The 23,129-nt window shown below is 41.9% G+C and overlaps 2 protein-coding genes across 6 annotated transcripts; both read left to right on the top strand.

Annotated features, from left to right (window-relative positions):
* The first annotated feature begins 254 nt into the window (after nucleotides 1-254).
* Nucleotides 255-5,647, top strand: LOC101065828 (prenylcysteine oxidase-like). Its single transcript, XM_003971046.3, has 7 exons — nucleotides 255-618; nucleotides 859-1,065; nucleotides 1,194-1,368; nucleotides 1,673-1,884; nucleotides 2,184-2,324; nucleotides 2,749-3,160; nucleotides 3,327-5,647. The coding sequence occupies exons 1-7, from the start codon at nucleotides 510-512 to the stop codon at nucleotides 3,574-3,576; spliced, it is 1,506 nt and encodes a 501-aa protein (XP_003971095.2). The 5' UTR covers nucleotides 255-509; the 3' UTR covers nucleotides 3,577-5,647.
* A 677-nt stretch (nucleotides 5,648-6,324) lies between these two features.
* crebrf (creb3 regulatory factor) lies at nucleotides 6,325-23,109 on the top strand. Of its 5 annotated transcripts, none has more exons than XM_011611386.2 (11): nucleotides 6,325-6,460; nucleotides 10,563-10,789; nucleotides 11,006-11,131; nucleotides 11,495-11,560; nucleotides 11,862-12,037; nucleotides 12,300-13,465; nucleotides 13,675-13,872; nucleotides 14,096-14,285; nucleotides 14,384-14,457; nucleotides 14,554-14,673; nucleotides 14,824-23,109. In XM_011611386.2, the coding sequence occupies exons 2-11, from the start codon at nucleotides 10,781-10,783 to the stop codon at nucleotides 14,940-14,942; spliced, it is 2,244 nt and encodes a 747-aa protein (XP_011609688.1). In that variant the 5' UTR covers nucleotides 6,325-6,460; nucleotides 10,563-10,780; the 3' UTR covers nucleotides 14,943-23,109. The 5 variants fall into 5 exon arrangements, with proteins under 5 accessions (XP_011609688.1, XP_011609689.1, XP_029704279.1 ...); XM_029848419.1 differs by having other exon boundaries at nucleotides 6,332-6,675; XM_029848418.1 differs by lacking the exon at nucleotides 6,325-6,460 and adding an exon at nucleotides 6,704-6,722.
* The last annotated feature ends 20 nt before the right edge of the window (nucleotides 23,110-23,129 follow it).

Below are 23,129 nucleotides of genomic sequence, written 5' to 3'. Positions count from 1 at the left end.
TGTGCTTTTCATCAAATCAAACATGCTCATGTAGGTAATACTGGCACTATGACATAGTGGCCAATGCGTGCGTGTGTATAATCATTAAACAACATAACTCCATCTATTAATTATAGTAATATGTGTTAATTGTCCACTTAACGCCATTGTAGATAATCGGTAATGCGAGTATAATGAATCATTTATGAACTCATAATTACGGGATTTAGTACATTGACTGAGCTGGCTATGATTGGTCAAAATAAGCCACTCCCACTGACCACGTGATATTGCCGGACATCGGCTATCCACGACGGCTCGGCAAATATCGAAGGCCGTGTTTTGTGTAATTGGTACTTTTAAAATGTGAAACCTAATTTTGAGAGTACGAGTCAACGGGCATGCAAATTAACGTGTTGCTTAAACGGCAGCTCTTGTGGAGAAAGGACAGCGGAGTTAGCTTTAGCTAAAGCTAACGGTAGTAGTAGCGCACCTGTTCTCTCCTCCCGAACATCGCTGACCTGGTCACGATGAGCGTCTCTTTCCTCTCGCTTCTCGTCGTCGGACTGTCGGTCCAGATGGTTATTGGTGACCCTGCAGGATCTTCCCAGGTCGACGGAGCTCCACCTTCTAAAATAGGTGCGTAACGCTGTCAGATTCGGCTTTTAAAATTAGCTATATGTTAGCCTGCGTTCACAAGGATCCAAGCCAGTCCAACTGATGGACTGTAACGTTTTTTCCTTTCCATAAACAATAGTTTTCAAATTAATGAAATCAACTTGTCGAAGAATTCTCTCCTAAATCACGATAAGGTGCCCAGAAAGGGAATAAACAGCAGTGAGATATATTAAAATAAATCCCTTGCTTCTTTGTCTCCAGCCGTGGTCGGCGCAGGGATCGGAGGCAGCGCAACAGCCCATTTTCTGCGGCAACACTTTGGCCCAGAGGTCCAAGTGGATGTGTTCGAGAAGGGGGAGGTCGGAGGCCGTCTTGCCACTGTGTCCGTCAATCACCACGACTACGAGTCTGGAGGTTCTATTATTCACTCCCTCAACCTCCACATGCAAGAGTTTGTCAAACAATTAGGTTGGTTCCTATTTACTACCTGAATAGATGTGTGTTTCTCATCAATGGACAATTCATCATAAAGTCAGTATTCAACAGTATACAATAAACATTTTTGTTTTAACAAGTGTATCTTCTTAATTCCCAAGGGTTGAAGTATCGCCGCAGCATGGCAGGGAAGACGGCTGTGTTCAACGGAGAGGAGCTGATACTGGAGGAGACAGACTGGTACCTGCTTGACCTGTTTAAGCTGTGGTGGCGCTATGGAATCAGCTTCATACGCCTGCAGATGTGGGTGGAGGAAATCATGGAGAAATTCATGAGGTGAGTCAGGCATATTACAGACCACCTCTGCTGTCTGGTCTGAAGGCAGCTGCTAGGCAAACTGAGGCATTTCCTCATGCCGAGGGCTGTGATCAGTACAAAAGCTGAATTAAGCGTAAATGCTGACATTTGCATAAAACTATAGATGCTACGGCAATGATAATCCTGTTATTGAAGGCACGATACCTTACAAACAGGGGGATCAGCTTTAAATATGCAAAGAATCATTGAGAGAAATGTGGACAGTTTATTACTATGTCAACATTTTATTTTTTTATTAAATAAATGTATCCTTATCCTATAGGATCTACAAGTACCAGGCACATGGATACGCCTTCAGCTCAGTAGAGGAACTGCTGGAATCTCTAGGCGGAAGCGGTTTTATCAACATGACCCGAAGGTCGCTCTCTGACTCGCTGTTAGAGTTGGGTGTGTCGCAGCGTTTCATTGATGAGGTCATCGCACCCGTCATGAGGGTCAACTACGGACAGAATGTCAGCATTCCTGCTTTTGTAGGTCAGATGGGTGTGGGGGGAAATTGGGATTGACAATAAGTGGGTAATGGGATGAGGGTAAGAATGACCAGGATACTGGAAACAGGGCTGTTATGAGCTGCACCTCTATACTGGTGCTGTCTGTCAGGGGGAGGAAGAAAAGGGAAAAGTGTCAGAAGGAAGGAACAGGGTGTTGAGAAAAGGAAGGGAAAAAAGAAGGTGAGAGAAGCAGGTGGCCTGCAGGAGCCAGGGAAATGGAAAGTGTGTGGGCTGCTTTTAATTGGCTTATATCAGGTGTGTGTCTGCGTATGTGTTATACAGGCGCTGTGTCATTGGCTGGTGCCCAGAACAACCTGTGGGCGGTGGAGGGAGGCAACAAGCTGGTGTGCTCTGGCCTGCTGAAGATTGCAAATGCTAACCTGCTGCAAGCCAACGTCATCTCTATCTCTCTGGTGCCCTCAGGTACTTAACCCTGGGATCATGTCAAATGTCCAAATATACAGCACGGCGTTTGCTCCTCTAACAAAAAAGTCTTAAAGCGGCTTAACTGCTACAAATTGATTTTTAGAAGTAGTGAACTATAATTACCACAAGACTTTTTTTTTTTTTTAAATTACACTGGATAAATTCTGTATATAAAATGCTACACAGTAGATAAAAACATTAATTCAACAAATATATTTACTACAGACTGTACATATGCACAGGAGACATATTTAGTTTAACCTTAATATAGTGTCGTTAAGTAAGCAAGACCAAAATCCTATAGATTACACATTTACATATTTATACTAATACTTAATAGTGCAGTTATGGTGCTTCTAAATTAGATCATATTTGACCTTTGTTGTAATTGCCTTAAAAAAGTAGATTATTTTGACCACAGGAGAGGCGCCACAGTACCAGCTGAGCTACACCACAGCCACAGGGACAGGATCAGAGCTGTATGACATCGTAGTTCTGGCAACGCCACTCCAGGAAAGCGTAGGATCTGGAGTCCTTTTCCAGGGTTTTAGCCCCCCCTTCGACCAGCTCCCCGGCAACTATCACGGCACCGTAGCAACCATTGTCCACGGTTACCTCAATACCTCTTTCTTTGGCTTCCCGGACCCCCGCTTGTTCCCTTTTACCTGCATCTTGACAACCGAGGAGCCCAATCTGTTTTTCAACAGCGTGGCCAACGTTTGTCCGGTCAACATCTCAGCCAGCTTCAGACGTAAACAGCCACAAGAGGCTGGAGTCTATAAAGTGTTCTCTCTACGACCTCTGGACAAGGCCCAACTCAAAACGCTCTTCAGGTGAGTCATGTTCCATCACCCATCATTACTTTGAAGTTGACTTTTCTATTGTCTGAAAAGATAGGATCAATACTCTAACAGGGTGAGAAATCAAAGGTGTTTTTCACCTTGGAAACATTACAAACAATTTCTTTCTGAACATTCACGCTGTGCATGTCAATATTAGGTCATACTACTCGGTGCAGGTGACAGAGTGGCAGGCCTACCCTTGTTACAGCAGCCACCAAGGGCTGCCCCCTGTTGAGCTCCATCCCAATCTTTACTACCTGAATGGCATCGAGTCGGTTGCCAGTGCCATGGAGATGAGCTCGGTGGCTGCCAAGAACATCGCCCTGCTGGCTTACCACCGCTGGAACAGACAAACAGACATGGTGGACCAGAGAGATCTAATGCACAGGATCAAGACTGAGTTATGACCCAGAGGAGTCACAGTAGATTTCTCAAGTCACCTTTTTCGAATTTAAAGCCAGGGGAGTGTTCCTGCACACTCTTCATCATGTCCAGACACCGATCCAAGATGCTGCGTTTAATGCGTCAGATATGCTGAAAGTAATTTGACTCAGTCTAAACTGAGACGTGCTCAAATTTTAAACATCAAAGGAAATTCATTCCACTGGTAAACACAACTGTGGCCCTGCGCTGCAGCCCACAAACCTTCCATTTAGAGAAACAGCTGCACACAGATTTTCCTTGTCACACAAATTAGGCAACAAAGCCTGAACGAAATACATAATCCATCCTGCCATTATCACTTCAAAGCATTTTCCGCATTTTCAGGTGGGTGCGGAAACATATCCCTGTGGCTGCCACTGGCAAACATTACTTCCTAACGTTGATTTGAAGTAAAAAAAAAAAACGCAAATTAATTTCTGATATTAGTTACCGGTGGTTTCAATGACCAACATCTGTGAGATACACAGGTGAGATGTAAATGTGAGAGCGTGCTGATGGCAGGAAATGTACACCGTGTATTTGTAAGTTAAAATATTCAGTGACTCACCGCAGTGACCAGTGGTGCCATGCTCTAATGCCCCTTTCATCAGCCTGTTTCATTATCTTCACTTCCTGCTGCTTTTGTTGCATAATGCAGTGGAAAGAATTTCTGCTGGGAAATAGAGCCAACAAGCATTTGGGTCTGGACCAAACACAGGGACAGATCTGCAGAGCTGGTGGTGACGATGATGCACATGCTTCATTGGGAACTTGCATTGCTAATAACCAATATACTTGTGAGGATTTTTAGTCTGTATGTTGTTTTTTTGCGTGTGGTTTTTTTTTCTTTGAAGACAGAAATGCCTTGAATGATTCAGTGTCTCTTGACAATTGTATTCTGAGGACATTGATGCCAAAGAACATTCAATTTTATCTTTTAAATCCATGTGACCACAGGGCGTAAAAACGGACCACATCACATGTGGGGGAAAAAGAATAATGTAATAAAAAATACTGATGTTCTGTGATGGATGTAAATCATTGCGATGCGTCAACCAATGACTTAGAATTTTCTCTTTTATATGTCATGCTTTAGCATTTTATCTACAGGATTCAACAGGTATTGTAGATATTTGTGAAGCATGAAGCGCATTATTTTGCCTTGAAAGTTTGTTTCAAGAATAAACTAATTTCCAATTAATTTTTATTCCGAATAAAAGGCTAGCAGACTCCATGATGGTGAAATTTGCCATCCTTGTGATAACATCCAACATTTTTTACATAGCTTTGTTTTTGGGGGCATTGTAAGCAACAGGAGCACATTCATAAAGCTGATAACGCAGTAAAAGGGGAAAATTGGAAACAGTGTCCCAAGATGTAAACATGTGACTCAGCCTGGTGCAACAAAGGTCAATTGTGCTTCTTTTACTTTTAATCCTTTGATTTTCAGTGAGTCATCCAGGCCAAACTGATGTAAACTGAAAGAAACCCAGGAGAGAACTTTAGGCTTTTTCACTGCAGCTTTAATGAAATGTCTGGATAATCTGATTAAACTGTTTTCTGGAACGTCTTGGAAAGCCATCGTTTTAAAAGGACAAACGGCTCATTGTCATTATCTAGAAGCATAAACCATACTTTTATATCTATTATTAAATAGGCAATCATTATATAATGCCTGAACATTGAACCTTCACTGAAAACGGATGGTGTTCCCAAAGGACAAGTTCCTCTTCTGTAGTCACGATGTTATAAGGTTTGTATGTAAAATGCTTCCAGTGAGCTAAAATGAGAACACCCAGTAGACACGATGGAATAACTTGCTATTCATTTGATTCATGGGGGTCTTATATCTGAATTATAATTCACTGTTAGAATGATATACAATTTATTACAGGTTCCATGAGTTATCCTGTTTCTCGGTTGATTTTGTGTTGTAAAAGAATAGTTATTTCCTCTCCAGTTGCAATGCCACATTTTTTCCATGCCTTTCTGGCACAAAAGGATTCTTTAATGTCTTCCTGAATACTCGTGATAATAAAAAAATGATGCTACTTATCATAATGTAAATGTTGAAATTACTGTGATACACAGTTTGGTTGCTATTCAAGCTCAGTTGTGGTCTTATCTGTTTTTTTGAGTTTCCCAAAAATCCCCTCTAGGCAAGTTTCTCTTTCCAGTAAATGAAGGTGGGGAGGGGGATGCCTGAAACAGCTGCCATGATGCCTCCAGAGAATATAAACTCTCTACATCGTTTTGTGACTGTTTTGATAGATCTGAAATACTGAATATCATCAAACTGGTCAAATAAAAATGTTGGGTACCATCATGATTATTACCATAATTATTATTATATAAGTTACAGTTGGTTGAGGGAGATATATTTTTCATTAAAAGTAATTATATTTCAAATTCAAAATTATGTTATCTATTCCAATAACATTTTCAGATTCCTAATGTAAAGGAAACCGATGAGGACCAACTTTATATTTCCAATTGAAAAGTAAGATTAAAAACTCATGCAAAAAACAACCTTTCTGCTATTTGGCACAACACACAACCGATATTACTACAAACGGTATACATATTATTACTAATTTAACTAAAAACATGATGAAATATTAAATAAGGGTTTTCAATGGTTTTCATCAGCGAACTTATCATTGCTGCACTTCTATTGGCTCCGTGGTACACCACGTGGTCTTGCAGTCACGCGCTTGCCAGGAAGCCGTCAGGAAGAAGAAAAACAAAACAAACCCGAGAGAGCTGTAACAGCGTGTGGACTCCATTGAAAGGGAGCCTTATTTTCTCCAACAGGGAAACTTAGACAAGGTCCGAAACGAAGAAGCGCGTCTACGTGGGCGGTCTAACGTGAGTTGGGCCATTCTTTATCTGTTTTGAATGACTTTATGAGCAATGGTTCTGTGTTTCGACGCGGTGGAGGATTAGCATTGAAGCTAGCAGTTGTTGTTGTATATCGAGCTCAGCTGGGATGAGGAAGGGGGCGGACGGAGGCCATACTGACTGAGCTGCGGATGAAAAGGAAGCAAGATTCGTTTGTTCCGCTTTAAAAAAGCACCGTTTGGGTAAAGTAACCTAGTTGACGTGGCAATTATAAGAAACTGCGGTTGATGTAGGTATCGTTCACGTTTAAATCCAAGCATATTTACTCTCCGCTGTTAACATTGAGACATTTCGGTCACATACAAGTGTCAGTGAACAATATGACTGTCAAACAAATAATGGTCATTTTAATAGTGTCTGTGCAGCTAACAGGATATAATTTAATCGGTAGACTTTCTTGTCCTACTCGTGCTTGGCGTGAATAAATTTTACATGCTAGTAAAATTGCTTCTTCTATGCTATGTAAATTGTATAATAAATCTGCAATGTTTGTCTTACTAGGATTTATCTAACGTGGCATTGGATTAAAACAGAATTGAGCAGTATCGAAAAGCCTTTGTGGCAGTGTTAATAGCACAATAGTGACTTTTTGCAGCAGCTTGTGCTCTGTAGGTACACGCCCCCCAACACAAAACACAACCAGTGCTGCTGGAAAAGGCTCGACATATCCCGAAGTTTCCATGTGTTCGAGAGAAATGATAAGCGCCTCTAAAATCATATTTGTTTTTTCATGGAGAGGACGGATTAACGGCGATTTTTAGGGTGGTTAAATTAGGTTAGAATTCCATCTAAACAACATGCAGTATGGGCAAATTGCCGAAATACGAAGCTTGTTTTGTCGGTTTTAATTGTAAATATTCGGAAATGTCACGGATTGACGAAAAAGTCTGTGCTGTATGGAGCTTTCTTTGCAGATGGGAAATTTTACTTTAAATATCTTTTAAATCTAGCTATCTAGGCCACGGGCATGGTAGGCCTCCAACTTGTTTATCTTCTACCTCAACCTAGATTGAAAGAAGCAGTTTGTTATGAGGCTGCTCCGAAGAGTGACAGTCATGGCCGCCATTCAGATCAACCTAGAGGCGGGGCTTTGTCAGCGCTAGACCAATCGGCGACGCGGATTATGTGGGTGGTGGCGCATAGGGTTAGTGTGATGTTTTGTTTTGCTTTGCTGGAGAGGTGTGATTAGAGAAGCGACTGCGAATATATCATATAAAATAATGGCTTTATGGTGTTATAAGTGAAAGGTAATGATGACGAAATCGTATTCAAAACATCAAAAGGCGATTATTAGACCTTTTATAAGATTGGGTTATAAATCGGATGCATCTATTCTTGGATTTTGAATTGCCATGTAGTGCGTTTTGGAGCTTTTATGAGTGGAGAGATTTTTCTCAAACGTAAATTTAAAAGCTAATCAGTGATTATATCATCAATATTAATTACATTTTTAAAACAAATTGCAGTAAATGGATGCTAACACATCATATGCATTAATGCAAAATGTGTATCAAAGTCAGTCTATTAATATCAAATCAATTTTTGGATGCAGAGAAAAAAACTTGCACTCTGACAGTGAGAACATAAGCAATATTTGGGAATTTGTTAGGGTTTCACTCTTAGCATAGATAAAATATAAATAAAATCACTTATTTGCATTATTAACAGAAAAGGTTAGATCAAATTACTGCTGGATTTATAGTTTTTGTAAAGGAGTAAATTGCATGAAGCTTTATTGTATATTACTACTTTATCATAATTGCATCATCGACAGGTATATTGCCTAGTCTGCATGAATTTGCAATTAAAGCATTAAGAGTTAAGTGTAGATGATACATTTACAAATATTGCAAATCATATCTTTATCATTATTTGCAACATTTTCTGAGGTCTTACAGCCCTAAGTCATAAATATTCACTGACATGGTTCAGAGAATAATGACTGTTCCATAGCCATTGAATGATGTCATGTACGAGTAATGTACGAATAATGTAGAATTCAATGCATAGAAATCTTTTAGATGTGCTTAATTCTCTATTTTATAATTAACTGCTACAAACCAACACTGTGATCTTCTGAAACATTTAGACATTTTTTCCTTCATTTGTCTCTTTGCTGTGTTCATTTTCTCTACTTTCTTGTTAAGTGTTAAACCTGTCTGCCAGTTTAAAAACAAATTCCCAAATTCATTTTTTAAAGTACACCACAGGCTAACTGCTCCAATATATTCAAACCTTTGTGTTTGCAATAAAATACCTTTTGTAATGTTTTTTGAATGATTATTTCCATTATATTTATTCAAATAAACATTGCTCTTTCCGTGTGTCATAGCAAAGAAAGACATTATGATGCTTTATGCTGGCAAGGAATGGTCGCATTGTACCCAATATTGACAGAATATTGTGTGAGGATAATCTTTTATCTTAGTTTCATTTCACACATTTTTTTAAAATCTCATTTGTGCTTCCAGCTGCTGTCACCTAAAAACAGATATGTGGGCAACCAAAGGTATTTGCTGTTACAGCCTAGTTTTTGATGTGACAGAATTAGTCAAACATGATTATGTATGATCTATTCGATTCAATTTCCCCACGGGGATGAATAAAGTTCATCTTAATCTTAATCTTAATCTTAATCTATTTATGTTTATAGAGTTTTCTTCTTTATACATGCCCATACAAAACCACCAAACCATAGCAGGCATGCAGTGACTTGCAACAGTGACTCAGCAGGTCTAAATAAGCCACGTTGAGCAGCTGATGTCATAGTTCACAGTTCTCTTGGGATTCGTTTTAATTCACAAAATATTGACAAAAACTGTATGACCACATACTGGCACACTCACAAAAACTATTAATGTTTTAATACCAGGCACTAATATGGAATTTAGTGGCCTATCACAGCTAATTTTCACAAATGAAAAACCTCTATAGTATTTTAAAACGCAGTTAAAACTTCAGAAGCCTTGTTTTGGGTTTCTTGTTGCCTTCATAGATTCTCTGATGTTATTTTTTACAATGCTTTATGCTGGCGTCTCCTGCTTGTTATCTCTGTAGGACTCTTTCCAAATAAGACACCAGTGATTGGCCCACTTGGATCACTTCCAATGTTGTGAGGCTGAGAATGTGAGCTGTTTGCATGATAGTGCAGCTATGAGCTGGGTGCAGCATGGGAACAAAGCAACAACATAACATCTGACAACCCACACATAGAAAATGCTGCAGCACAAATGTCTATACCGGTTGATGTATGACCACTACTCTCGTAAACGGACCTCAAATTCACATGTGATTTCCATGTTTCCTGGATGCTTTTCAATCAATGCCACAGCTAGAAATACTGTTGTATATTTAAATGACTTGTCAGGCTGTAGCAGCACCGCACAGAACTGGATAACTGTTGTCTTTAAGCCCTGCGTTTCCTTATTTTGTTACACTTACAAGTGAAACTAGATTTTGCTATTCAGGAAGGAAGTTCTTCTTTCTTTTTTTTTATAACCACAACTATACAAGTTGTGCACATCTAACCTCTATAAATGTGTTGAACATTTAGTGCATATCATTGACCTTGCTGCTGCTGTCATTACGTAAAGTGTATAGCGTTTGACAGAGCTCAGGGTGAGACTTTCAGTCACCAGAGGAAATGATGCCATCGACTGTCCACAGACACAGTGGTATCATGTATGATTGTGTCTGGTCTGTTCAGAACAGGTGTCTACACCACATGCAAAAGCATTAAGAGGGCCATGTGGTGCAGAAAACTGGAAGCTCGGTGTACTTGAATTAAATCACATCCTCTATGGACCGGAGGCTTTTCACTTTGGTGAAAATGGTACTTTCCAAACATACAGTGGGGCAGGGTTTGAAGTCTACCGCAAAGGCTTCCTTTAAATACTTTGTAGACCAAGAGATCGTAGAGGTGCTTTGCAAGAGGTGTTGCAAGTTCAATATGGTGCTGGGGGAAAAGTCCTGGGGTCTGTCCTCTTTCAAGAAACAAGAAGCAAGTTTTTCAGGTATTTTATTTCTTGCTTACGTGCTTTTATTCTTACATTTTCTGTTCTCACTACAGACCTGATCCACAACAGACCAGACCACAGTTGACTGAGCCTAGTCACTGACCCCAACCCCCTGTCCTCCAGCCTTACAGGGTGCATCCATCTGTACTCTGCATCTGACTCATTTAGTGGTAATTTTTTGAGCTGATTGGAAAACATCACACTATCACCACTGGGTCCAGACAGAAGGCCCAGAGGTTCCCCCCGCTGGAGCTCTACGCTGTGCCTGGCGATGCCTCAGGTAAGAGGGACCAAAAAAAGAACAGTGCTGAGAATTTTCTGAACTATATTGCATGAAATCATGTGTCAAATGTATTCTATCAATTCTACTGATGTGGGAGTTAGAAATTATGAGCTTTTTAGAATTGTAATAGAACAGGATATGTACAACTGTATAACATTTTCCAAACCGACGATTGAGGGCACTGTGTACATGTGTGTGTGTTTTATAATGCAGCCCAGCGTGAGTGGGATGGAACCTCCCTTTGGGGACGCCTTTCAGAACTACTCGTTTGTTGACCAGGCCCTGACCAGCACCGAGCTGTTGGCCACCAGCTCTGACCCAGATTTCATGTACGAACTGGTAAGTAGCCACTTAAACTTATTAAAAACTGTTTTATTGGTAGTGTTTATGCTGTTTTATCTTTAGTAAGCAAAGAGTTTTTATGTCAGTCACGACCATCAAAGTCATAGACCATTTCTGTTCAAGTGTTGTAACGGTTCCAACAACAGTTGGCAATATTAATTAGGATCAAAGAGGTGATTACTTTCTCACTTCAGTTTAAGAACAGTGCTTTTCTGTCTGTTTTAATGTTGTACAGTCAGTATAGAGTTGTGTGGTCTTTCATTTCCACATTGGCTCTATGGATTAATGGTAAATATAAGTTTCTCATTCGCTCTCTGCAAATTTATTGCTAAGTGGAATATTAAGTTCAGTGCTCCACAGATCACAAGATCCCAGCAATCATCAGAAAGAATTCAAAGAGCACGTGCCAAATTGCTAAGCAGCCAGGTGATATTTCACATTCTCATAAGCAAATAGACAGCCAACCTGTCACCTCTCACGCAGGCAGCTTTGTGCAACTGCCTCAATTTACTGTCTGCTTTAGACTAAACAGTCATTTTTTACCACTGCACATTCAGTTTTCGCCCTTTATCTGTGCATGGAGGAAATTAAATGCGATAAAATCTTGTAAAATATGTTCATAACATTGGTGTCTACGTATGCTTCTCTTCAATTTTCTACTTTAAAGACATTGCAAACTGGAAACTGTCACATTTTAAAAGCGATGACCACTGGTTTTGCTCTGCAGGATAGAGACACGAACCGCCAGCAGAGCCCCTGTGGGGACAGCATGGTGGGTGTTGGAGACGGGGGAAAGGAAGTGGAGGGCTGTGTGGATCAACTGATGGGCTTAGGCGAGTGTGAGACAGTCCATAGCAGCTCTGCCTTCGAACAGTGGGACTCCTACTGGGAAGACCTCACCAGGTAATGGTTTATTATTCATTTATGTACCGGTCCTTGACCTAATCAAGTTTGTTAGCACAGCTCCGGAAATAAATGCCATCTATATTGTTCATGGTGGATTTCTTTAGTAGCCCAAATGTCACTGGTGTAACAATGGAACAAAATTCTGGAAGTTTACAGCCTATTTAAATGTTTAGTGTCTGAAAATCAGATATATTGTGCATCATTTGATCTTGCTATTTGAATTAGTGTGGACACAGCTTCATGTCTCTGTGGTCCACAGATACACACGACTCGCCAGCTGTGATATTTGGGGCACCAAAGAGGTGGATTTCCTCGGATTGGATGATTTCTCAAGTCCTTACCAGGACGAGGAAGTAATTGGGAAAACACCGACCCTGGCTCAGCTCAACAGCGAAGATTCACTGCCTGTGTGCGAGGCACTCTATCCCCCCGCTGACCTGACTCTGTCTGCCCCCCAGTCTCAGTCTCAACCATCCCAGGTTCCTTGTCTTAGCAAGAGACCTGTAGTGCCTGGCTCTGTGCGGTCCTCCTCAAGCTCCGCATCCTCTGCCCGTCCTTCACGGAGCCTTCTCCCAGACTTTGCCGAAGGCTCTCAGAAAGCCACGCGGCCTGTCCCTTCGAGTACTGAGACCATGGCCAAGACCCAGAATCTTTTCAGTCTCACCCAGGAATACGGCCAAGGTCAACCCAAACCCCAAGGACGAGCAACTAAAATGGCAGCACACAACTCTGACTTTGTGCGTAAGGCCAAAGTTCGTGTGAGTGCAGTGTACAAAACCCAGCCCGAGAAGCCCTCCCATATTGATTTTGAACGAGAAGATCCCCCTTTACCTCCCTCCCAACCCCAAGACGAGAAGGCCTCCACTTCCGCAGGCGCCTCCTTGGTGGCTCTACCTGCTAAGGTAGCTACTGGCTCCGGCAGCCTGCTGAGCTTCGAGAGGAGGGTGGAGGTAGCAGGAAGGACAGATGTGCCTGCAGGCTGGTCCTCTGCTGTGCCTCACCTTGTAGAGGCAAGTCAGGTGCTTGAGGTCAATGCCGCTGGACTGGTCAGTGAAGGTGATGGTGCAGCAGAGGCAATCTGTGGTGGAAGTAGCGGTGTTCTTGTTGTGGAGGGAACGGAGAAAAGCAAAGAAGAAGAACACAACTACTCTCTGTTCCTGACCCGCAGCAGACTGGCCAACAGAACCCACTCCCAGCTGGAGGAGGAAGAGGACGAGGAGGAGGATGACGAGGAGGAAGAGGAAGAGGAAGAAGCAGAGGAGGAGGGCGACGGGCAGGAGCTCGATGATGAAGATCATGATGAGGGCTTCGGCAGCGAGCATGAACTGTCTGAGAATGAGGAGGAAGAGGAGGAGGAAGAGGAAGAGGATGAAGACTATGAAGCAGACAAAGATGATGACATGAGTGATGCCTTCTCTGAGCCAGGTAAGATTTCAGTCATTGACCTTTTCACATTTTTTTCCTGCTGCTGTGAACTCTGAACATAAATAGGTCTAATTTATGCTGCAGGAACTCTGAATCAGTAACATGCAATCTTTATAGCCCGTCTCTCTCTCCATTTCTCTGTGAATTTCTGTTCAGCTTAATATCATTTTCGGTTTCTGATTACATTTTTTTTATTTTTGTCACACCAGGCTGTGACATGGAGCTGATGGAAGATATTAAAGGGTTGACAGCAGGAGTCTCCAGCAGGAAGAGAGGCAAGCGCCGCTACTTCTGGGAGTACAGCGAGCAGCTTCCCCCCTCTAAACAGGAACGCATGCTAAAACCATCTGAGTGGGACAGGCACACGCTGCCTAGCAACCTATATCAGAAGAATGGGCCACTGCATGGTATGCATACTGTCTGTTTAGTACATTATACAGAGGGAAAGCTCCGTTTGAAGATGCAGTAATATATATATATATATATGCAGTATTAAGTCTACAGTGCTGAGAGCAGTAATCAGAACTATATGATGTTGGATGTTCCCGAAATTTGTAACTCGCATATGAATTATTTTCACTACTTTAAGGGAAGCAATGTCAATTTTATTTGTGATGCTAAATTTCAAAGGGAAGTACATGCTGAAGAAATCTCGGCGCACGGACGTAGAAGACCTGACTCCCAATCCACGCAAGCTGCTGCAAATAGGCACCGAACTCCGCAAACTGAACAAGGTGATCAGTGACCTGACCCCGGTGAGTGAGCTGCCTCTGACCGCACGGCCACGGTCCCGCAAGGAGAAGAACAAGCTGGCGTCCAGGTAAAACCGGTGCACACCCAAGTGTTCAGGTAGAATAGGATTCACCTCACCTGAACCAAACATGAACAGAGCTGTAATGATCTGCTGTGGGTTTGTAGGGCTTGCCGTTTAAAAAAGAAGGCCCAGTATGAAGCAAATAAGGTGAAACTCTGGGGCCTCAGCACAGAGTACGGTAAGTCAGTCATCAGATGATTGTAATTTATGCGCATGTGCCGACATTTAATCTAGATGAAATCTAATCTCTTTTCTCTCCCTTTTTCCCCTTCAGACCGGCTCTTGTTTGTCATCAACACCATCAAGGAAGAGATTGTGGCGCGAGTGGAGGATTGTTCTCCTCGTCCAACCAATATGACTGATACTCTGGAACACCTGATGCAGCAGACACTCGGTGAGAATCCATTAGGACTGGATGGTCACAAACCACGCCATTTACTGTTAAATGACACTAGTCTCACCAGACGACATATTTACCAGTGTCAAAAGTCACTTTTTTGTGCGTTTCATGCAATACATTTACCGTTTTTGTTGGTCTCCGCAGTTGCTCCACCTGTTGCCGGACAGACTTCAGATTTTGTCAACAAGATCTTAGACAACACGGGACGTGGGGATCCCACGGGGGGACTGGTCGGCCTGCGAGTCCCGACCTCCAAAATCTAGAAAAAAAAGCCACGTCCACCGAGAGGAGTGGGGAAAAGAGACATTACCACCACGTGCTATCCTGTTGTAACTATACTCCTCTCTGCATGCCCATCAACCCCGAGTACATACACATTGTTTGTCACACAAGCACACATACCACTTCCTGTGTGTGTATGTATGTGTGCTTGTTTCAGCCCTGCATCTGTACGACATACACCCTAGCTTCCGTTCTCTGCACACTGAGCAGAGATGACGCGTCCATGTCTCCCAACCCATTGCGAGCATTTGTTGGGAAACATGTCTCGAAAAGCAAGGGATGACTCGATGTGCGGCTAACAGGACGTGCTAAATCCACTGGTGATTATTAGGTGTGTTTAACGTAGCATCGTGTAGGCTATGTTTCCAGGGCTGAGACAAACTGTCGCACGAGTGTAGCCGCTGGAACACTTTCACACAGCTAGTTGGGGATCGTCATGAGAGTGTGTTACACGTCAGAGACTGCGTTAGGGGTGGGAAAAAATGATCCCCTAAACCTATTATTCCTAGAGGAAGTTCGCTTCACACGGCAACAAATTACAAAGAGTGGAGTAAAGAAAAGTAATCGGTTTGCCAAACAGGAACATCGTGCTCCGAGGCATTTTGGGGAGGCAGGAAATATTTTGTATTGAAGGCCTAAATATGTTCATGCCGTCCCCTCTCTGCCAATCAAGTCTGCTGTCGTTCTCCAATGAGAGGGAACGTTCAACAAATGAAAGAGCGAAATAAGGCTGGAGTCAGCTTTAAATGACACGTCCAGTCGGGTCAAACATTTCGGCTGAATTTTAACGGCCAGCAACGTGAACTTAAGCAGCAGAAGGTGTCTGACCAGGTGGAGGGTGTGTAGCTTGGTGCTTTTTTTTGGCCTTGTGTTGGTTATAACTGGACTGGGCGAAACAGGCACATGTTGCCACAGCGGGAGCAGTTTTAGAGGAATACGGTGAACATCGATCCATCGCCTCTAGAAAACTGTACTAAAAGTGTCTCCCTGACAAAAACTGCACCGACTTCCCTTTTTTGTACAGTGAAGATGACCAGGCTAACAGTTTGGTGTGTTCACACTAGTCTTTGATTAGAGGTCTATTCATTGTGCCTTGTGTATGTTCGTGTGTGTTTCTGTAAAGGCTGAGCTCCTGTGTGTGTGCGTGTGTGTTTGTGTGTGTGTGTGTGTGTGTGTGTGTGACTGAATGAGATGAGGTGACTGGTCAGAACTCCCAGAGGTCCAGCCAAGGAGAGAGCTCCCTCACATTCAAGGTTGTTTGTTAGTGAATGTGAGGAGGGAGACGTTTGTGAGGTTTTGTTTCAGTTGTCTGAAGATATTCTGAATGTACATAAAAGAAAAGGAAGCTCTTGTTGCATGATGCCACAGAGTCTGTGTATATAGGAGGGCTCTGCAATAGATTACTTTTGGTTTTTGGTACTGTGTCTTTAGGGACTGGGGAGGGAAGGGGTAACAGATATATTTGTTTAAAGTTACAGAAAAAAAAATATTTGCACACTATATTTTGATTGTTTTTTGTACCAAAGACACATGCAACGAAATGGCGACCAGCCAGTTAAAGTAAGGTTTTGCACAGCTTACCTGACGCCGTATTGAATGTAAGAAATGTGGGAGGGTCAGGGATGTTCACTGAACTGTGAAATTTGATTGGGTCCAATTCTGTACAGAAAAGGAACATTCGTTAATTTTCTTCTTTTTTTTTCTTTTTATTTGAAAATCAACCCCATCTATGGGCTTCTCCATTCAATTTGTTGCTGAGCAAGCACTTCATTCCTGAACTGATTCCTCCCTCCATATGCTAATTGTGTTACTGGCGCTATCTAGGACAAAAACCAAGACCGCCAATAGATAAGCTATGTTAAATATGTTGCTCGTTTGTCGAAATGTCATCGACAATAACCAAAATGTTTGTTTCTGTGTCACTTTTTTGATTTCTATATGTAGTCAAAGACTAGTTCCTCAACAAAATAATACCTGAGTTGTGTGTTAAAGTACTGTATATAAAACATTAATGGAGAAATGCCACTTTTCATGACAGTTGGTTTATTTTTGAGCATGATACATTTCTAAAGCCTGTCCTTGCATTTTGGAAGTTAGAGGAAAAAGCAAAAAAAAAAAAAAAGTTTTAAAAAAAGGCTCCTGTTATATTTTTGTACTTTAGCTGTACGTTAGCTTTTCTTTTATTTCGGAAGCGTTCAGTCAGGTTCTTCAGCTGGGGCAAATTAGATGTTCGGATCTATGAGTCCTCGCTTTGGTCTGCTTAGGTGGCTGAATTGAGTGGTGAAGAACCCAGACTGGAGGTATTTAAAGCACAATGCAGCAAAACCACAGTCTAGTTTGACCAGTCCAGTCCATGAGGACGTGTTGCGTGAAGCAGCTGTGTGCTGACGGAGGGTCAGTGATAGGAAACAGAAGCCAAAGCATCATAGTTTTGTTCCTGGTTGATTTGTTGCATGTTGATTTTCCCAGGATTTCTGTTCTTTAGGTCCCTTCCTGCCTACCTGACAGCAGTGTCACAGTGTCCTGGTTACCAATTGACAGCCTGTTTCCAGATGTTTTCAAGTCTAACTACAATCATTTCTAGATTTCCTGGCCTAATCAATCAGAGTTGGTTTGATTCATTTGGAAGGTACTCCCTCACAGAATAAAGTCCGATTATGGGGGCACTGTGGTCTTTCTGTACTGTGAGTGAACAATTGCTAGTGCTCCATGTATAGACACACATATATATATATTAATATATATATATATCTGTTTCTGTTTTGTCTAAAAAGGGAGAAATGGTGCTTTTTTTGACACAAGAAAGACAAATATCCATGATTTGACTTCTTAGTCTAGTTGTAGACTAATGACTTGCTCTCACCTACCGTCCATAGCTATTTTCTTAGTGATTTGTTTTTGTAAATAGACCATGAGTTAATACGTATCTTCTAACTGTTAGATATTTGTAGAGTACTTTATCTTATATGTTTGAAAACAAAAGCACTTTGTCCAAAAAAAAAAGGAATTAAAAAAAAGAAAAGCATTTTTTTTTCTTCCATTTGCTGCTAAAAGGCCTGGTGTGAATGCTGCAAGTGTAATTAACCTTCTACTTGCTAGGATTGATCTATTACCTGCCTCAGCTGGGTTTACGAGCCGGCGAGGTTTAGATCTACGCGTTTCTGGAGCCGTGTAATGATATGAAATGGTGCTCGACGGCGTATCATTCCCTTGGCTTTGGGAAGCCCAGTTTGTTGACAGGATGTGTTTATTTCCTGGCCCAGGGCTAGCCTGTGTTTTTTGCGGTCTTAACGAGAGGGTTTTGGCTCCAGGGCCCCTACTTCGATCCTGATGCTGATCCCCTTTGGCGTCTTGATTCATTTGCCTTCAGTAGAGGTTTCCTATGGAAAAACTGATTCTGCTTTGGCTTCCTCTTCAGGGTGATGTACAGTGTAGAGACATTTCTCCAGAGAGATATATTGTTATCATATGTAAACTGATTTCTACTTGTGACTTAATGAGGAGGGGGGTTTAGCCTGAGGCGGCCAGGAAGAGCCTCTCTGAGAAGTGTTGTTCTGGGCCGCCTCAGGGGAAGTAAATATATATCACTGTACTGTATAGCAAGCCAATTACAAATGGAGACTCAAACCGGACACTTATTGCCTTCTTACAAAACAAAATGAAAAAAAATCTATATCACTCAGCTTCAAACAAAAACAATAACTCGGCAGATACGTCAGTGCGCGTTCTGCCAGGAAACGGTCGACAATTCCAACAAAAACAAAACCATTCAGCCCGATTGGCTCAAAACGACCTTTGGCATGACGAGCCGTAGCTGAAAAATGACCTGGAAAAGGCGGGTTTTTTTTTGGATCGTTCCTTCAGCTACAGTTCTGTTTGAGTCTGACGGCGTAGGTGGGCGGGGTGGGTTCGGGTCAACTGTGGTTTTAAAGGCCTCCGGTTGACGGTCCGTCAGCTTGTGTGTTTTGGTGTCAATCAGGGGGCTGGTCCGAGAAAGAAGTCTACGCCGGTCTTTGCATTTAACATGATAGGCGCAAGCTGTGCAACTTTACATTCAAAACCAGGAGACTCTGTGGCATTTTAATAGTGGAGGAGTGAGTGAAATCCACGCCAGTAAAATGTTCCTTTTGTTTTTTAAGTTTGGAAGACATAAATCTTATACTATTTACTAAATAAAGCTGATAGTGTGTTACTTTGTGCTCCTCTTATCCGATAAAAGCTCTGTGGATACATAAAGCTCATAAATCAGGGTAAATATCCTTCTGTCTGACAATTAAAACCGTGTAAAATCAAAAGAAAGATATATTTATGTACTCCAGTTATCACCGTTCTTTACATTTTGTGTGTATATGTTATGAATTACCAATGTCAGTCAGTATAGTACAACGCCCTCTGCCCTCGCTCAAAGAAAAGGCCGACAGATTCCTCACGAGCATCGCCATTCACATATGAAACGGACGTTTTCCAAACGGGATTATCCAACACGGGTTTGTTGTGTGATGCTGAGTTTGTTCTGTTGCATCTGAACTGGACTGGCTTCCACACTCAGACCACTCAGACACTGTTGGACCAATCAGAGGACAGTAACACATCCCTCCTGTACAAACGGAATCATTTTTGCATGGATAACCTGTATGTTCAACGTTATTGAATATGCCATATAGTCCATTGTTTCTGTTGTAAAAGTTGGACTCTTGGGTTTGATGCCGCTGCCCGCAGCTCCGGCCCGCTGAGGCGATCCCAAATATCTGAGGAGATCTTTATTGAGCGACAATCTCAGTGTCATGGAATTAAAACAACCGGCGGTAGCCACCATTTGGTGACACCATTTGGTGACATTGAAAATATTCTATTTGATACACTTAATAGGCCTTTCTACACTCCCAGCGCTGCTACAGGCTTCAGTACCCCCGAGTGGATCTTTCCTTCCCAGATTAGGTGTTGCTGAACGTGGGCATCGTTGGCACTGGTGTCAGGTCCCAGAGTCCAGCTTTGAGTTTATGCTCCAGACATTTCAGAGCGGTTTTCTGCGTGAAAATTCTCATCTCCAGGCACTTGTGTACCCACCACCCACTTTCCCCATTTCATTTCTGTGTTTACTTATGCTACAATGTTGTATTCTGTGTGCGTGTGTCGGGGTGGGGTGGGGGGGGTGCTGTCTCCGTGCACCGACACCCCTGCATCACAATGAGAGAATCGACTCCTTGCAGACTCGTTAATATTTTCAGTGATTTCATACTCGCTGCTATTGAGTGAGCACACAGAGATTCAACACTTTGGTTTAGCGTCTCACATCCCCCCCCCCCCCAACCCCCCCTTCTCACCCCTTTTTCCTACAACAGCCAGAAATAATCAACAGTGTTTCTCATCCTGCACTTGGTTTGTACATAAACCATATTTTGAATACGATGCCTGCAAAACCAGGTGCCTTAATCAAACATATGAGGACACAAATCTGCACCTTTTGTCAGTCTGGAGGGGGCTTCCCTACAGAAATGAGGGACCAGGTTTCCCAATTCAGCTGAAAGCATCACAGGTGCAAGTGGCGAATGACAAAAATTGAATTAAATTCCTGTTTTTTTGGGGGGGTGGGGGTTGTTTTGGGATCCTGGTTCTGTTTTGAACTCTTTCTCTGCCCACTACGCCACATTATTGTGTGTTTTGTGTATTGGCTGCTGCTGCTATCACCGCTGGTGTGACAGACAAGAGCAAAACTTCCACTGTGTCTGAGGCAGAGGGAGACTGAGGCCTGATTTTTACCTTCTCATTCACAATGTATTCTTCTATGGTGTCGACCTAGAGCACCGTGTTGCTGCCTCTTGACCTTTTTCTGAGAAAGAAAGACAAAAAAAATAACAGAATACCGAACTTTCTTTTTCTTAACTTTGCTATTATGAAGTGCCAGACCCTCCTTGAAGTGTGCGGAGCGACAAACTGAGCATGGAGGTAAACTGTGGTGCTAATCCGTTGGCTGGGTGCTATCATGGCTGTCTTTAAAAAAAAGGAAAAAGAAAAAAAAAACATTTTTAGCCATATTATTCCTTCTGTTGAAGACTCTGGTCAGTCTGGTGTTTGTGAGTGCTGCACTGCTGTATGTTGACATAGCGAGGTATAACCGCCGCCGCTGCTGCTGCTTTGCTGATGAATGTAGACTAGTCTTCCTCAGTAGGATGTGAGTGTCATTCTACTTCCTGTTAGACTTTGGAACCCAGAAGGAGAGTCGTGTAGTCAGGATCCAGTGAGATTATAATTACAATTGGACTTATGACTATTTATCGTCTCAAACTATCAGATGTTGCACTTTTGAGTTGTTCCCCTAAATTATATTTTTGTCTTTATTCCTGATTACAAAGTGTTCATACCATTCCTTTGATATTTATTACTAAATTAAGGCTTTTGAACTCAAAAACTTCACAGACGTCATTTAAAGTCACAGTGAATTATTTTTATATATTTTCCCTAACTAATTAAATGCGCCGCTGCCAATATAGCAATTTATTTTTGTAAGAACAGTATTTCTGCGTAATATTTGTGTATTGCTGCCTGATCATGTACCAAAAATCATACAATGCATTACTTTGCATTAACTTAGACTTTACTCATTCAAAATTAAATAATTCCAGCAATTCTGTTTAAAAATACCCTATCAGAACTAATTAAATATATTCAATTCTCACACACATGTCTCAAACTTTAGGACTGATAATTAATTATGCACTTAAAAACAGAAAGTTTATCCTTGTTTATTTTCCTTAGATGTATGTTATACAACAGCATAAATCCAGAAGACTGGCAGCAGATTTTACCCAGGCTATTAGTGCATCTATCTAGCTTTTTCTGCAGCCCATTTTTATCTTAACAGTTTCACAATCAAAGCACCGAGATGCTCCTGCAGGTGCACTTTCATTGTGATTTTGAGTAATCATCGTCTGTGAAGTCCGTAAAAAGGCTGTCACCAGGTGCTGGATGTGGTCCAAAAGGGGCCAGTAAAGCCTCAAAACCTGGTGAGGATCTGGTTATTAACTTTGCTAAGAGAAATAAGCAAATCAGATCAGGATTCTGACCGTCGCCACTGCACCAGAGTTGTGTTTTGTCATTAGGAGGGCTTTGGTTTGCAGTTGCCAGAGAGCTCCTGACAATAGCCAGGGGTCACCTTAAGGCTGGTGGGCAGAGACCCCTCACCTCCCCTGCCATGAACGCTGAGGGAGAGCTCATTTCTTCTTCTGCAGACTGATGAATAACAGGAGTTAAACCCCTCTTTCCAGCTTTTCCCACTCTGCAATGATTTACATCTCCCTCCAAACTGGCCAAAATGCATGGAGCGAGAGACAAAAGGTTTATCAATACACATCCTTTATGTTTCTTTTTGTTGTCGTTCTTTAAATATGGATTAAAACACCAGGCAGAATGAAGATTTTATAGGAAACCCATGCAAGTCCAACCATGTAGACATTGTGGGAGGCATCGATCATCCTGAGCTCCACAGCTACATGCTATTGTTATGAAGCTTCTGGTCTTGTATGGTATCTGCATGGGATCTTTCTCTAGTTAGTCTTGTATGTGTTCCTCTCCCCGGTGTCAGTAGGAAGGCTGTACTTCATTGCTAAGTGCTCTATAATAGATCCTCTGGTTGATAATATTATTTAATACAGAAGCAAAACCTGCAGAAAAAGTGTATCCTGCTGAAACTAACTTGATCCTCTCTCTAGCAATGACGTCTATATTTGTAGATCACATATATGCCTGTTCAAATACAATATATTGACAGTTGTTATATTTATGTTGTGTAATAAATGTTGTGCTGGGTTTGTAACATTGTTTTATCTAACTTGTTTTTTGTTGCTTTTTTGGAGGCACAGTCGGAGGCTTTATGCACAGGCTTAGAAGTGTAAAAGATGTGGGGTTATTGTTGTTTTTGTACTGTAACAGCTCATTCTGTTTCAGAGCTTCTGACAGTTTGACACCTGCCCTGGATCTGTGTTATTGTGCCTCTTTCTTTTACTTTGTTTCTCTCAGTTTTTTTAATCAGTCTTTCTCTGTGGTGTCAGCCAGGAGTTGGCGCCACTGCTCTGCTTGTAACCACAACAGTAGTCTGATTATGTTTATTGATTTTAATATTGAAATAAATAAAAACCATTAGCACCCCTATGCTGTGTTTTATGAGTCGT

Source organism: Takifugu rubripes, chromosome 15 (assembly GCF_901000725.2).
Source record: "Takifugu rubripes chromosome 15, fTakRub1.2, whole genome shotgun sequence".
NCBI classification, from domain to species: domain Eukaryota; kingdom Metazoa; phylum Chordata; class Actinopteri; order Tetraodontiformes; family Tetraodontidae; genus Takifugu; species Takifugu rubripes.
The sequence above is the reverse complement of the archived record's forward strand: the minus strand, read 5'-3'. Positions and strand labels throughout refer to the sequence as shown.

Excerpts from the sequence above, each read along its gene's own strand:
- LOC101065828 (XM_003971046.3), top strand. The coding sequence starts at position 510 with ATGAGCGTCTCTTTCCTCTCGCTTCTCGTCGTCGGACTGTCGGTCCAG. Across the intron at positions 1,066-1,193 it reads AGAGTTTGTCAAACAATTAG|GGTTGAAGTATCGCCGCAGC; the intron begins GTTGGTTCCTAT and ends TTAATTCCCAAG. Across the intron at positions 2,325-2,748 it reads TATCTCTCTGGTGCCCTCAG|GAGAGGCGCCACAGTACCAG; the intron begins GTACTTAACCCT and ends TTTTGACCACAG.
- crebrf (XM_011611386.2), top strand. Across the intron at positions 13,466-13,674 it reads TGATGCCTTCTCTGAGCCAG|GCTGTGACATGGAGCTGATG; the intron begins GTAAGATTTCAG and ends TTGTCACACCAG. Across the intron at positions 13,873-14,095 it reads GAAGAATGGGCCACTGCATG|GGAAGTACATGCTGAAGAAA; the intron begins GTATGCATACTG and ends TAAATTTCAAAG.